General features: G+C 41.8%; 1 protein-coding gene across 2 annotated transcripts in view; it reads right to left on the reverse strand.

Moving 5' to 3' along the window:
- The window catches only part of SBSPON (somatomedin B and thrombospondin type 1 domain containing), a 106,750-nt gene that overhangs the window by 40,573 nt on the left and 49,930 nt on the right, over positions 1 to 16,247 (reverse strand). Inside the window, exon 1 of one of the 2 annotated variants that reach the window (XM_056522151.1) lies at positions 350 to 885. The exons of the other annotated variant lie outside the window; for it this stretch is intronic. Coding sequence (XP_056378126.1) covers positions 350 to 581 — 232 coding nt within the window. The 5' untranslated portion in view covers positions 582 to 885. Of the gene's footprint in view, positions 1 to 349; positions 886 to 16,247 lie in introns of those variants that run through there. 2 annotated transcript variants of the gene reach the window in all.

The following is a 16,247-nucleotide window of genomic DNA, read 5'->3' on the forward strand; positions in this document are numbered from 1 at the left end:
GCTGGCCATCTTCATTTCTTTCAATAAGCCATGCCTACCACTATGGTTTATTTTTGGGGGTATGGCATATATTGAGCAAAAACATAGAACTCCTGGTATGGCTTATTTTATGGATATGTCTTATTTTTGGGGAAACGTGTTATATATATATATATATATATATATATATATATATATATATATATATAATGCAAGATCAACTATGCTTATCAATACAGTGAAATAAAAAAAAATATGCCAACATATGCCAAAAAGACACTCTTTTAGCACACGCCAGGCCCATTGTTCCCTATACACATTGGTAGCATTTTGTGACGTATACCCTAAACAAGGTCTGCTGTTTTCTTACCTGGACACGCTTGTGAGTAGTCATGACAGCAGTCCATGGTTGATGTGCACACTTGATCACAGAAGCAGGTGCCATATTCCCTGTCCATTCTCCAGCCCTTGCTGACACATGTCAAATCTCTGCCTTTGCAGCACTTTCCAGCCTCCACACACCCACCCTCGGCCATGCCACTGAGTCCCAGCAATCCCATCAAACACACCCAAACGCAGTATCTTCTCCTGTTCTGATCCATAACTGGCCGGCAATGACTTCAGGAGATGAAGAATGCTCGGCTCTTATTTAGACAATGGATTGTGATGACATTGTGGCTGCACTTCTTCTGGTGTCCTGGAAAGATGCTGTACTTGTCATGCACACACTTCGGACTATCGGTGGTTAAATAACTTTGTATATATCCGTCTAGCAATGCGATGAATTTCCTAGATCATTTGAATATCCGCAGTTTATGTACAAGGTGCCGAGGAGTAGAAAGGGTTATGATCTCACTGGTGCCAGGTGAAGAAGTGTCCCCAGACAATGACAGCCAGCAGAGAGCAGTTCAATCAAGAGCTGTGTCCCTCCCAGGCTTCTCACTGGGTGGAATGTAAGTTTCGCCTCCTCCCTGTACAGAGTGGAGGATGTTGTGTGTACAACTATGCGATGAGTAGTGGTTAAGTTACGCACATGGAACACATAGGCACTTGTCCCACTATTCCTTCCTACAAGGTATGCTATTCCTATACACAGAATCCTAGTGGGATCAATAAATAGAAAACTTATATCCTCACACGTCCTGTCATGTGCAAATATAGAGGAAGAAAGAAGCTTTATTCCTTTAGTGTTAAATGCCAAACAATACGGTCTTCATTAAGGATGGGCAACCTCTGACCCACAGCTGTTACAAAACTCTTTTATAAGCCAAAATAAATCTCTTTTTAAAGAGATTATGTGTTATGTTCAATTAATGCCTCACATAGAGCGTGAAGTCTTTATTTTACTCCCATTTTTGTATAATTTAGTTCTTTTATTTTCTTTATTGCCATTGTATATTTTGTGTCTTTTATATCCTGTTTACCAGCTGTACTGCTTAAGGTCACATTATTGCTAGCTATGTTATTTTGGCCACTATGATCACATTATGTGTTGTCAGCATGCTTATATAAACAGAGGGCTGTTGAGAAATTAAAAAAGTAAGTACAGTCATGGCCGTAAATGTTGCCACTTGGCACCCCTGAAATATTTCTAGAATTAAGTATTTCTCACAGAAAAGGATTGCAGTAACACATGTTTTGCTTTACACATGTTTATTCCCTTTTTGTGAATTGGAACTAAACCAAATAAGGGAGGAAAAAAGCTAATTGGATATAATGTCACACCAAACTCCAAAAATGGGCTGGACAAAATGATTAGCACCCTTTCAAAATTGTGAAAAAATTACATTGTTTAAACTCACCTAGAGCAAGTAACATGTGTGGACAATATAAAAATCACACCTGAAAGAAGATAAAAAGGAGCGAAGTTCACTTAGTCACATTATGTACTGTGCCACACTAAGCATGGACAACAGAAAGAGGAGAAGAGGACTCTCTGAGGACTTGAGAACCAAAATTGTGGAAAAATATCAACAATCTCAAGGTTACAAGTCCATCTCCAGAGATCTAGATTTGCCTTTGTCCACAGTGCGCAACATTATCAAGAAGTTTGCAACCCATGGCACTGTAGCTAATCTCCCTGGGTGTGGATTAAAGAGAAAAATTGATGAAAGGTGTCAATGCAGGATAGTCTGGATGGTGGATAAGCAGCCCCAAACAAGTTCCAAAGATATTCAAGCTGTCCTGCAGGCTCAGGGAGCATCAGTATCAGCACAAACTATCCGTCGACATTTAAATAAAATGAAATGCTATGGCAGGAGACCCAGGAGGACCCCACTGCTGACACAGAGATATAAAAAAGCAAGACTACATGTTGCTAAAATGAACTTGAGTAAGCCAAAATCCTTCTGGGAAAACGTCTTGTGGACAGATGAGACCAAGATAGAGCTTTTTGATAAAGCACATCATTCTACTGTTTCCCGAAAAGAACACAGTACCTACAGTGAAATATGGTGGAGGTTCAATGATGTTTTGGGGTTGTTGTGCTGCCTCTGGCACTGGGTGCCTTGAATGTGTGCAAGGAATTATGAAATCTGAGGATTTTGGATCACACTGTACAGCCCAGTGTCAGAAAGCTGGGTTTGTATCCGAGATGTTGGGTCTTCCAGCAGGACAATGACCCCAAACATACTTCAAAAAGCACCCAGAAATGGATGGCAACAAAGTGCTGGAGAGTTCTGAAGTGGCCAGCAATGAGTCCAGATCTAAATCCCATTGAACCCCATTGAATCTTAAAATTGCTGTTGGGAAAAGGCGGCTTCCAATAAAAGAGACCTGGAGCAGTTTGCAAAGGAAAAGTGGTCCAACATTCCGGCTGAGAGATGTAAGAAGCTTATTGATGGTTATAGGAAGCGACTGATTTCAGTTATTTTTTCCAAAGGGTGTACAACCAAATATTAAGTTAAAGGCGCCAATTATTTTGTCCAGCCTATTTTTGACATTATGCCCAATTAGCTTTTTTTCCTACCTTTTTTGGTTTAGTTCCAATACACACAAGGCGAATAAACATGTGTATAGCAAAACATGTGTTACTGCAATCCTTTTCTGTGAGAATTACTTCATTTTCTTGAAAGTTTTCAGGGGTGCCAACATTTACGGCCATGACTGTATATAGCAATGTTTCTTATTTTTATTTTGTTTTAACACTACTGAAACATATAGTTACCCCTCCCATGGTGAACCATACAGCATGAGTAGACTCTCACTGACACTGATGGCATATTCTAACATTACTTGTTCTGATGAAGAGGGCTGTTTCCTCGAAACATGTTGTTCTTTTATTTGTACCATTTTATGTTGTTCTATAAATAAAATTTGAGTCCATATATACTATCCACAGTCTTCAGAGTTATGTGGTCATTGGTCCAGCAATGGCTATAGGTACCAGGACCTGCCAAAAGCTCCAAAACTACAGACCCCTAGTGGCAGAAAATGTCCTACTTTTCAGGGTTCCTGAAAGATTATTGTGGACTGTGATGCATATCTGATGGTGGATGGCATAAAGGCCTAAAATACTGTATACTAATACTACAGGCTTTACCTCAACCTTTTTAAACCATTTCCAGGTGGTGCCACAATGTGTTCAGCACTGTTAGTTGAATAAAGCATTGAAAAGATACCTTTGTGTGCCGAGATTTTCTTCATTTGGGTTTTTGTTTAAGACTACAGGAAGCAGGACCCGCCACAAACAAGTTATCTCTTGTGTCCCTAAAGTCTGCAAGGTAGTTTCCCAAACTCTAGCATAGAAAGAATATCTAATAAAAGCTGTCATTGTGAAATAATAAGTATTTTGAATAAACATGTACTAACTATCCAGACTTTAGGAGCTGGGGACCAGATTCCAGCATCTTTTAGTAAATGCTGGAGAAGACATCCTGGTGTCACATAAATACATGAGACAAACCCTTTTTTTAGTATAAGTCATTAACTGTTGAAACACCACAAGACCATGGAATTGGCAATGTTACATAAAACCAGAGAATTGTGTACTGTACATGGAATGGTATGTTCTCCTTGTGGATTTCCTCCAGGTACTCTTGTTTCCTTCCACATTCCAAAAACATATGGAGGCTAGATTGTGAACTCTAAAGGGGCTAGGTACCACGGTGACAATCTTTTTAGAATGCTGTGGAAAAGGTCAGCACTGTATAAATGAACAGGTAAGGAGTGTGGCAGTGTGGCAAGGAAAGGGTGTATTTCCCTTGCTATCTCTGCAGAATGCTCCACCTGTGGCCTGATTAATGAGGTATTAGGAAGGGAAAGTGTGTTTAAAAGGAAAAGAAACAGAATAGTTGGGTCTCTCCCTGGGTAACAGCATGTCGCTGTAGGGGGAGACACACGGACCCTGTTGAGGAAACACACAGCGAACTGTGAGCGGTCCAAGAAGTGGTGTGAACTGTGAGTAATAGGTTGCAGGGGCACATGTTTTATGCTGGCTGAGGGTAGCTCACCAGATAGTAGTCAGGGCATGCTTACATGTGTAGTCAGTGACCAGACGGTCTAGGACTTTGGTTTGTTCCTGAGTTATGTTTTGTTTTACCTGCAACCTGTCTAAATAAAGCTGGCAAGGTGCCAGGCGTGCATGAATAACCGTTGTCTGCGGGTTTATTGAGTGGAAACGTGTCCCGTGGCAGTGTCCAGGACGATCCCGGAGCTAATCCCCAAGGAGGAATCCTTACAGGAGATAAAGACAAAATCATGATGGCACCACAATGGACAGTAATGCACTTCATTTAGAAACTCAGCTGTGCAGGCCTGGTCCTGGGTAAATGGGGTGCAGCAAACAATAGTGAGAAGCAGACACGAATCGTTTCGCGTCAATCAAGGCCGGATGAAGTGTCATTGATTGATGCAAAACGATTCGTTGCCACTGTACACGCCCCAGCACCTTTCACTGCCCTGCTATTCTGACCTGCTGCTGTTCGGGTTTCCATGTGCCACTTTGTTGTATGCCATGAAGTTCTGAATAAAAGCCACGTTGTTCCCCGGGACCGGTGAGTGCGGTTGCTTTATTCCATTTGATGACTGTATAAATGAATACAATACATAAATAAGTAGAAAACTGGACCATTCACTGGACCTTTTTCCTCCATAGGATTTTCAAATATTTGATCCCATGTATGGTTGATAATTTGTGTCACGATTCATGTTGACCTCCATTGTACAATGTACATTCCTTACAGATGTGGCTTTTCAATTGTAAGAGTCTTTACCCTCTACATCTAGTATGATCAGCATTATTCCCCTAGACTCTCAGACTTCTGCCTTCTCCTCCATTGTGTCATGAAACAAAGGTGTCTTAGATAAATAGTTGTACAAGTCGTAGAGAGAGGCAGTAAGTACTTGGCGAACTCAAATTTAAGTAACATTCTATTTATGGTATTTGGCAAAAGTCTATTTAGTTTCTCTTCTTGTGGTTAACTACATTCTTTCGCAAAACAGAAGGGTTTTCATCACTGTTACGAACACATAAAAGGCAAGTATCCAGGTAGTGCACTTAATTATAAAAAAAATTAAAAATAAAAAAATAAACACTTGACACTGTATTCAGACCAGTATGCTATCATTTTCCTATTTGCACAGTGTACTGTTTTGAAGGATCTAACAGAAGGCAGTCATCCACACCATTACAGATGACCCACATTCCTGTGGAAGCATTGTGGCTTTATTATGAACGAGAAAAAAATACAAAAAGAAAGGGAAATAAAGTACTTTCTCTAGTTCGTAAAAAGCAAGAGGGTACTTCATGGAGACCTTGATAGGTTAATGACAGCAAAGGAATTGCGCAACATAATAGATTACTGAGAGATTGTAAGACAAGGTAATACTTATTTTGTATAATGTAGACGTACACATGCAGAGAAGGCTTGTTTTTGGGGTATACATTTATTTAACAAGTTTTCAGATGGATAATAATTGGGCAGTAAGAATCAGTTGCTCAAGTGTTATATGTACACGTAAGCAAACATTTTTAATAGTTTCTGTTATTTTTATGACATATGGACAATCAGAATTGTTTAAATGGTTGCCAACTTTTTAGAATGGCCCTCAGCAGCTGTAATGAGGGGACTTAGCAGAAAGTGTTCAGTTTCCCTACAGTGCCCCCCCTGGGAAAACCAAGCATTACATACTAACTGAAATCGAGACGAACTGTGTTATGTACTTATCATGGTAGGTCCTACAGAGCGATAGATGCTGGTTGGGCTGACTTGTTGGGAAACACTGCTAAACATAGTGACATTTTTAGCTTTTAGGATATATATTGCTTGCTGGAAGGATGAAAAAAATAATAGCCTCCCTCCCGTGTTCTCAGTAAACCACAGTGGACTTTATTTAAAGTGAATGTGTCATGAGAGGAGAGAATAACATTTTTAAAATAAAATAAAAATTTTAAATTATAATTGTTTTTTTTTTCTTCAAATTTTTCATTTTACCATCTAGTATACAGTTGTATGCAAAAGTTTAGGCAGCCCTGCCAATTTTCATGATTTTCATTTATAAATTATTGGGTGTCTGCATAAAAAAAAAGTAGACTGGTGCAAAAATGTTGGCACCCCAACAGAAATATTTGGTTGAACAACCTTTAGCAAAAATAGCGGCCTCTATATGCTTCCTATAACTTGTAATGATTGTCTGGATGAAGGTATTATGGACCTTTCCTCCTTGCAAAACATCTTCAGTTCCGTTAGATTTGATGCTAGCTGAACATGGACAGCGCGCTTCAAATCACACCACAGATTTTCACTGATATTCAAGCCATTCCAGAACATTGGACTTGCTCCTCTACATAAATGCCAGAGTAGATTTTGAGCAGTTCCAAGACAGGTTTTTCTTCTGGCGTTTTTATTTCAAACTGCCACTACAGTTTTTGAGCCAAAGTCAGAGGTAGAAAGGAGAAATATAAAACCCTTCCTTTATATTTCCCATTTCTATTGAATACACTTCTGATTTTAGGTGAAAAACTGCATTGGCAGTTTAAAAAAAAAAACCTGTGTGAAAACCTAGCCTATTGCTGTTGCTAAAAGCTTAGCATCACCCTTCATGTAGGTTGAACTTTGTACTCAGAGGCAGGCTGGGCAGGGGGGCAAATGGCCCTAAGCCGGTACCCCCAGAAGAAATGTAGGGCCTTGGGCAATGGGTATAATAATCTCAGTTGGCCCACAGGGTAAGGGGAGCCCTCCTGGGAATCCAGGACCCTGTTTCCCGAGCGGGTACACCATTTAACCGTGTGTGCATGGTTGGCCATTGCTGTGTGCTTTTCCCCAGGCAAAAATGTTCCTGTCTGACCAGGTTACAGAACTTAAAAACTCTCCCATTCCAAAAAAAAAAAAAAAAAAGGCTAAGGCTATGTTCACACCAGCATTGTTCAAATCTGTTATGATATGTCTGTTATTGATACACAACAGTGGTCACTCTTAATGAATATGAAACCAATGTTAAGAGTACCGCAGCCAGACTGCATATGTCCACAATTGAAAAAGGGAGGGCTCACTCCCGAAACGCGTCTTGTCCTGTCTGTACCCCCAATTGTATGTGTTTCAATAAAATATTGTTACATAATACTCTGGGTACCATCCACATTATTACACCATCCGAGCAGCGCCGACGAAGAGGGTTCTCCTTTTCTTCAAACCGTACTTTGTTCCAAGACTTCTGCCGACCCCTGCGAGGACATCGGCCGCAACCCGCAGGCTGCAGCTCCGGATTATCGCTCACTACCCCAACACGGAGGGGTTACATGCATGAACCCAAGGTTCACCTAAGGTGAGCATATTACCTAATCTTTCGCTTTAACAAGTATCATCGGAATTACACGAGGCGCTGTCCTCCTTTTTTTTGCTTTTCTAAGATTAAATAGAAATACACTTATTGACAAAAATAAAAAATAAAATGCACCAAGAAGGAGTTGTTGGAATTGAATGGCACTTTATACTGTGTTATCTTCAGGATAAGTCGTTTGGGCAAACTGTGCAAATGAAATGAGGTCTCTAGCCTAGATACAGGTGGGCATAAAGGAATACAAGTTCCATATGGTATCCTGCACCGCATTTGCCAACAGATTTTACAGCAGGGCCTGTAGATCCTGCACATTTGTAGGTTGTCAAAGCAGGTTTACCATAAATGCTCTATTGGGGTAAATCTGGCAACAGGGCACCACTATCAAGCATTGATATTTTTGAGATTACTGTGTGTGGAGCATTATGCTGATGCCAGTTGGAAGCCATGCCATGAGAGGCAACACATGTGGTTGCAGGATGTCCTGAATATATCTCTGAGCTACTATGGGTGACCATTTGTTGACAGCTCCCCAGCAGGATTGAAGTGCTCTTCACAAGGCCTCCATACTTGAACCCAACAGAATCGGGATATGACTCTAAAGATGATATGGTTCCAATCCATAGCAGTCTAGGTTTTTTATTCACAATTCCACTGCAAATGAAGGCTGTGGCTGACAGTACATATTTCGGTACCATAACAACGAATTTCATTCCGCCTGGAAATGGTCTGGGGAATTGTTCTCCCTTTGCATAGTATGTAGTCTATCCATGTCCTTGCATACTAATGCAGTAATAATGATTTGGTTGGATAACCATAGGTATAGCCTATAGAGTGGTCCCTCAAGTTACAATATTAATCGGTTCCAGGACGACCATTGTATGTTGAAGCCATAACTCTATGAAAACCTGGGAATTGGTTCTGAAGCCCCCAAAATGTCATCCAAAAATAGGTAAAAGTCAGGATTAAACAAAAATTTTTTAGATAACTAATACAGATAAAGCAAGTCCTTCCATATAAAAGTAAGAAAGATCTGCTGGGAGCTGTAAATCACTATGTAGAGGGCAGGAGTTTGTACAGGACCAGGAAGAAGCTCCTGTCCTCTACATAGACAGTAATTTACAGCTCCCAGTAGATCTTTCTCACTTTTATATGGAAGGACTTGCTTTATTTGTATTAGTTATCTACACAGTGTCCTAACAAAAGTAAAATGGAGCCAACCTTACCTGGAGCAGCTATCCCTGGCACAGGTAAAGTGTACAGAACATGTAGTACCTCCCTGTACTGTAGGGGGCGCTACCAGACAGCCAGTCAGTGCATACACTTCAGTAATACAGGGGTTTTACCAGTGAAATGTCCATTCAGATTAGCCAGTTCTTCTGGGTATTGACACGTTTGGCAGATCTGGACTGTCTGTAGTATTGTATGTTGAGTCTGATTTCAAGTTGCAATGGTCCAGAAAAGACCACTGTATGTTGAAAATATTGTATGTTGAGGCCATTGTAAGTTGAGAGATCACTGTACTATTTATATAATGTGATTGCCAACAGGGCACAACAATATAATTGCTGAATTGTAAGCACTATTGCACTGTAATGTATACATCTGTTTATTGATTCCTTTGCCTTGGGTAGTATATACATACCATTCCTGTGCCATTCGAAATACTCCCTATGTGTTTCATTCCATCTATATATTTTTTTATAATTGTCCATGGATTTTTTTGTCATAATAAAAAAAAAAAAAAAAAAAAATAAAAAAAAATATATATATATATATATATATATATATATATATATATATATATATACACCGGTATATATTATACCAAATTGTTGGGAAGTAAATTATTTGCGGGTTTATATGTTCGTACTTGTGGACGCCTGTATCTGTTGGGCCAAATGTAAGGGTACACACAGGAAATGGTCTGGGCAGAGACAGAGGTCCAGAAGTTAGGGGCCATGTGTGTTCACAAAGATCAAAACAGTGGACCCCCCCCCCGCAAATGTGGCCCTATTTTGGAAACTACACCCCTCACGGATTGTAACAAGGGGTTCAGTGAGCATTTAAACCCCACTGGTGTTTGACAGATCTTTGGAACAGTGGGCTGTGCAAATGGAAAATTACATTTTTAATTTTCATGGACCACTGTTTAAAAAAAACTGTCAGATCCCTGTGGGTTGTAAATGCTCACTGCTCCTCTTGTTACATTCCTTGAGGGGTGTAGTTTCCAAAATGGGGTCACATTTGGGGGGTCCACTGTTCTGGCACTATGGGGGCTTTGTACACGCACATGGCCTTCAATTCCAGACAAATTCTCTCTCCAAAAACCCAATGGCACTCCTTCTTTTCTGAGCACTCTAGTGCGCTCGCAGAGCCCTTAGCATCCACATATGGGGTATTTCCATACTCAGAAGAAATGGTGTTACAAATTGGGGGGGGGGGCTTTTTCTCCTATTACCCCTTGTGAAAATGAAAAATTTGGGGTAACACCAGCATATTAATTGAAAAAATCTAATTTTTAATTTTCATGTCCAACTTTAACGAAAATTCATAAAAAAACATCTGTGGTGTGTTAAGGCTCTCTATACCCCTTGTTACGTTCCATGAGGGCTGTAGTTTCCAAAATGGGGTAACATGTGGGTATTTTTTTTTTTTTTTGCGTGTATGTCAGAACCATTGTAACACCATCAGACACCCCTGTGCAAATCCCCAATTTATGCCTCAAATTTACATAGTACGCTCTCACTCCTGAGCCTTGTTGTGCACTCACAGAGCACTTTACACCCACATATGGGGTATTTCCGTATTGGGGTATTTTTTTTTTACAATAACCCGACGGAAATACCCCATATGTGGCCCTGTACATTCACATGGGAGAGGGGATTTAAACCTCCAGCTGTTGCAGAACTAAAACTCCCAGCATACACTGACAGACCATACATGCTGGGAGTTGTAGTTATGCAATAACTGGAGGCACACTGGTTGCGAAACACTGAGAGTTTGTTACTTAACTCAGTGTTTCACAACCAGTGTGCCTTCAGGTGTTACAAAGCTACAACTCTCAGCATGCATTAAGAGCCGAAGGGCATGCTAGGAGTTGTAGTTATGCAACAGCTAGAGGCACACTACTATAACTCCCAGCATGCCATTTCGCTGTCCGTGCATGCTGGGAGTTGAAGTTATGCAACAGCTGGAGGCACACTGCTTGCGAAACACTGAGTTAGGTAACAAACTCTGTGTTTCATAACCAGTCAGCCTTCAGCTGTTGCAAAACTACAACTCCCAGCATGTAGTTAAGCAACAGCTAAAAGCACACTACTACTACTCTTAGCATGCCCTTTGGCTGTCTGTGCATTCTGGGAGTTGTAGTTTATGCAACAGCTGGAGGCACACTTTTTCATAGAAAAAATGTGCCTCCAGCTGTTGCAGAACTACAAGTCCCAGCATGCACAGACAGCCAAAAGGCATGTTGGGAGTTGTAGTTGTGCCACCAGCTGTTGCAAAACTACAACTCCCAGCATGCCCTTTGGCTGCAACAGCAGGAGGCAAGCAACTCACCTCCTGCTGTATCTCTCCGCTGCCACTGAAGACACTGCTGCTGCCGCCGAGGTCCCGCCGATGCCAGGGACCCCCGCCTGCCCCGATGGACAGGTAAGGGACCCCCGACTGCCCCGTTCGCTGCCCAATCACTGCCCAGCAGGCTAAGTGATTGAACGGTCATCCAGACCGACCAATCGCGTAATCATGAGGTAAGGATGATTGAGGTTGTCTCGGAGAGCCCCAATCATCCTTTTTTTTCTGGATCACCAGAGACCCGATTGACCAGGAATCACCGCAAATCGTCGGTCTGAACCGAGTCTCAGGGCCCCCACCCCCCCCAGGGGTTTGCATGGAATGCTTGCTGAGAGATTTCAGCAGGCATCCCATTCTGTTCACCACCCGGTTAACGGCAGTGAACAGAGATGTTCAGGGCGTACAGGTATGCCCTGGGTCCTTAAGTCCCAGGATACCAGGGTGTACCTGTACGCCATTTTTCTGGGACAGGTTAAAATTTTTGTTTCCCTTTGATAAGAGCATCTGACAACCTTAATTTCTTCTGATCAGCTTCATTTTCAGGAAAGGTAGTTGTGCCTACTATAGCCTTAGTACATGTTGGGGAAAGATAATTCTTATTATTAGAGACCACATGTTTATAAGTTGCAACCCAAAAAATGGCTAAGCTCATACAGAATTGCCTAACTTTATACTTCATCCTCGTCCTAAAAAGATGAATACAATAAAGTAACATTTCCTTTCTTAAGAATTGGGCACTGGAATTTCCTAGTTTTGTGTAGGTTTTAAAATGCATTATTATAGAAGTTGGAGTGTTCAATGTATTTACCCAGTTACCAATTTCCAGTCTACTAGTTACTCCCATCGGTTTATTAAACAACAAAAGTTAGGTTTGACTGAAGTTAAATTGAACCTGTGAGTTGATTTTCTGCATCCCTGTCTGAGAGCAGCACATGATAGAGAGAAGGAAAGATCCAGATGGTTTACAGTATATGATTTGGAAGGGCATTTTAAAGTTATTATAGTAAATCCTAACAGGATAAGATAGACAATGAGAGTCCTGCTTACCCCACCCACACACGCTGATTGACAGGTTTCTTTATATCAGTGTGTGTACCTGGATGCTGTCAATCACCCTGTGTGGGCGGAGTAAGCAGCACTCTCACTTTTTTTCCCAGGACTCCTGTTAGGAATTACTTTTCTCTTTAGTCAGAAATCGTATGAAAATGTGAAGATTATTCAGAAATTTGAAGTAAATATGTTAACAACAGCAATTTTGTTAAAATTCTGCAGAGACGGGTTACCGCTATGGAAAGGTTTTATGATGTCTGGGCTTACTTGAAAAGGAAAGAGAACAACTCCGATCAGAGAAAACACCACTTGTGATCAGGTGTAATTATAGTCAGGTAGACGATTTGCAGAGCACCTGATTAGATACTCATGCTTGGGCATGTACTAGTCATGGTTAGCACCCCGCTAGATGTATCCTTTAGAGATGAGAAAAGTTACAGAAATTCGATTCGTCACGAACCTCGCGGTTGCTGACTTTAGCCTTCATAAATTAGTTCAGTTTTCAGGTGCTCCGATGGGTTGGAAAAGGTGGATACAGTCCTAGGAGAGTCTCCAGCGGTGGAGCACCTGAAAGCTGAACTAATTTATGCAGGCTAAAGTCAGCAACTGCCGAGCCGAGAAGTTTGTGACGAATCAAATTTCTGTAACTTCGCTCATCTCTAGTATCCAGTCAATAAAAGTTGGGAGGTATGCTTTGAGTACCTTCAGTTCAGAAGCAATTCTTTAACAATAATATGAGAATTATTAAAGTGTACCTGTTGTTAGCAAAAACTTTTTATATAATGTAGATAATACCATTATATGCATATTTGTATTATACATTGGTTAAAAAATGTGTATATTTTCGGGTGAACAAATGCTGTCCCTGCAGCTATTGCCTGTGTGTCTCCATGAGGAGTCCAAATACAGGAAATGATGGCAGAACAAGCGGGGTTCTGTGCAGGCTTCCGAGTTGTCAATCATCCTGCTGTGTGAGCTGGGTTTGTGTTACAGAGCCTCAGTGCTCAGAGCCCTGCTTGTCCTCAGTGTACAGAGCCCTGCTTGTTCTCAGTGTACAGAGCCCTGTTTGTCTTCAGTGCACAAAGCCCTGCTTGTCTTCAGTGCACAGAGCCCTGCTTGTCCTCAGTGTACAGAGCCCTTCTTGTCCTCAGTGTATAGAGCCCTGCTTGTCCTCAGTGCACAGAGCCCTGCTTGTCCTCAGTGCACAGAGCCCTGCTTGTCCTCAGTGCACAGAGCCCTGCTTGTCCTCAGTGTACAGAGCCCTTCTTGTCCTCAGTGTATAGAGCCCTGCTTGTCCTCAGTGCACAGAGCCCTGCTTGTCCTCAGTGCACAGAGCCCTGCTTGTCCTCACTGTACAGAGCCCTGCTTGTCCTCAGTGCACAGAGCCCTGCTTGTCCTCAGTGCACAGAGCCCTGCTTGTCCTCACTGTACAGAGCCCTGCTTGTCCTCAGTGTACAGAGCCCTGCTTGTCCTCATTTCACCGAGCCCTGCTTGTCCTCATTTCACAGAGCCCTACTTGTCCTCATTTCACAGAGCCCTGCTTGTCCTCAGTGCACAGGGCCCTGTTTGTCCTCAGTGTACAGAGCCCCACTTGTCCTCAGTGTACAGAGCCCCGCTTGTCCTCAGTGTACAGAGCCCTGCTTGTCCTCAGTGTACAGAGCCCTGCTTGTCCTCAGTGTACAGAGCTCTGCTTGTCCTCAGTGTACAGAGCCCTGCTTGTCCTCAGTGCACAGAGCCCTGCTTGTCTTCAGTGTACAGAGCCCTGCTTGTCCTCAGTGTACAGAGCCCTGCTTGTCCTCAGTGTACAGAGCCCTGCTTGTCCTCAGTGTACAGAGCCTGCTTGTCCTCAGTGTACAGAGCCCCACTTGTCCTCAGTGTGCAGAGCCCCGCTTGTCCTCAGTGTATAGAGCCCTGCTTGTCCTCAGTGCACAGGGCCCTGCTTGCCCTCACTTCAAAGAGCCCCACTTGTCCTCAGTGCACAGAGCCCTGCTTGTCCACCCACATTTCCTGTATTTGGTCTCCTCAGAGAGACACACAGTCAATAGCTGCAGGGACAAAAATATACACCTTTTTTAACCAATGTATATTACACATTTATTTTCTACATTGCATAAAAAAGTTTTCGTTAATGACAGGTACACTATTTTTTTTTACGTACAATGGAGAGATCTGAAAATTTGTAAGTATAGTATTATACCTCTCAAAAACAATATGTAGCTTGAAGACTGGCAGAAGACAAAGCATCCTAGGGCAGTGTCAGAATGTAGCACATAGCGATCCTCCACTCCTACACTAGTCTGGTGTTTGGCTAAAACATCTGCCATCTGCATGTGGTCGGGATGATTGCATCTAGAGACCATTAATAATAAGTGATGGGTTCCCTGGAATGTGTTTAAACAGTTAATGGGCTGTAAAGTGCTGAGGCTGGATTATTCAAAGTGAATCTGACAAGACGGCCCAAATCTGCCTGCAGCTCCTCGATTCCACTGTCAGGTGACATGTTACATTCATCATGTTAGGCATTATTCCTCATCTGCTATGTACTCTAATAAAGAGAGATGTCTGATGAGAAATATATATATATATATATATATATATATATATATATATATATTTTTATTTTTTTTTTGTATACTCTGTATCTGCCATGGCAGTGTGCACCCGTGTATTAGGTTGTTGTTTCTTTTTTCTTGTATGTACAATTCAGGGGGAAATGGCACCCTCTTTAGCTGTGCACCCCTCCCCCTTTTTCACAGGTGGAGTTTTAAATGGATCCAGCATGTCACCCAGTCAGAGGCTATATGCCCAGCAGAGGTGAGTGGATAGTTGAGCATTAGGCTCAGAATTTGTGTTAGGGTCCCATCCTAAATGAGGCCACCTCCCCGTGGTGGATGGGGACACGTTTTGATCAAAAAGTGCGCTAAGAGCCTCGATTTTTTGACCAATGTGTGCTGCTGCAATCCTCTTTTTTTTTTGTATAATATATATATATATCAGTAGAAATTTGTTGCTACCTATACAGCTGCGGTATATATTATATCTCCATACCAAACAGCCCAAAGAGCAAGTAGGGACATTGGGGACATTTATCAAAAGGGGTACTCTGCCCTTAGAGATCTTATCCCCTATCTAATAGACTTGCATTGAGGGGGCATGGCCATGATGTCAGGAGCGGGGCGAGGCCATGACATCATGAGCCTCCACCCCGCATCGCCAGCGGTGGGACCCCCAGCGGCAGGACCCACACAATCAGACATCTTATCTCATAAGATGTCTAGGGGCTGAGTATCCATTTAAGGCATGTGTGCCTGTAAACATAGCGCAAATGGCCGTTTACAGATACACATGCCTTAGTAAATGTCCCCAGTCAGTTGTTTGACTGTCTTTTTCAGTATGAAATACTCAAAATTTTCTAATGAAAGCAACTGCAAAACCTATTGGTTATACACGCTTTACAACATATCAAAAGTTTTTGTATCTGACAGTGCCCATTTAAATATACATGACAGGTACAGACATTCCTGCAACAAATCTGCCAATTGGGAATGCAAGGGGTGTTTTATACTGCAACAGGTTTGGCCATATGAATCCTCAGCAAATTCTGCAGGTGTAACATGCAGATTTTAATGCAGATTTCACCCATTGCAGTGTAGATGAAATGTGCAAATGCATGACACATCTGCATCAAAATCTGCACATATCATGCCACTATCTAACATTTTCTGAGACTTGCTATCAAAATGTCACCAAAACAATATAGCACACACGACTAATATAATATAATAACTAATGTTCCCTGTTTTAAATGGGCACTTTCAGATCTAAAAACTTTTTATATGTTGTTACTGATGAAAATTAAATACCTT

Source organism: Hyla sarda, chromosome 5, assembly GCF_029499605.1.
Source record: "Hyla sarda isolate aHylSar1 chromosome 5, aHylSar1.hap1, whole genome shotgun sequence".
Lineage (NCBI taxonomy): Eukaryota > Metazoa > Chordata > Amphibia > Anura > Hylidae > Hyla > Hyla sarda.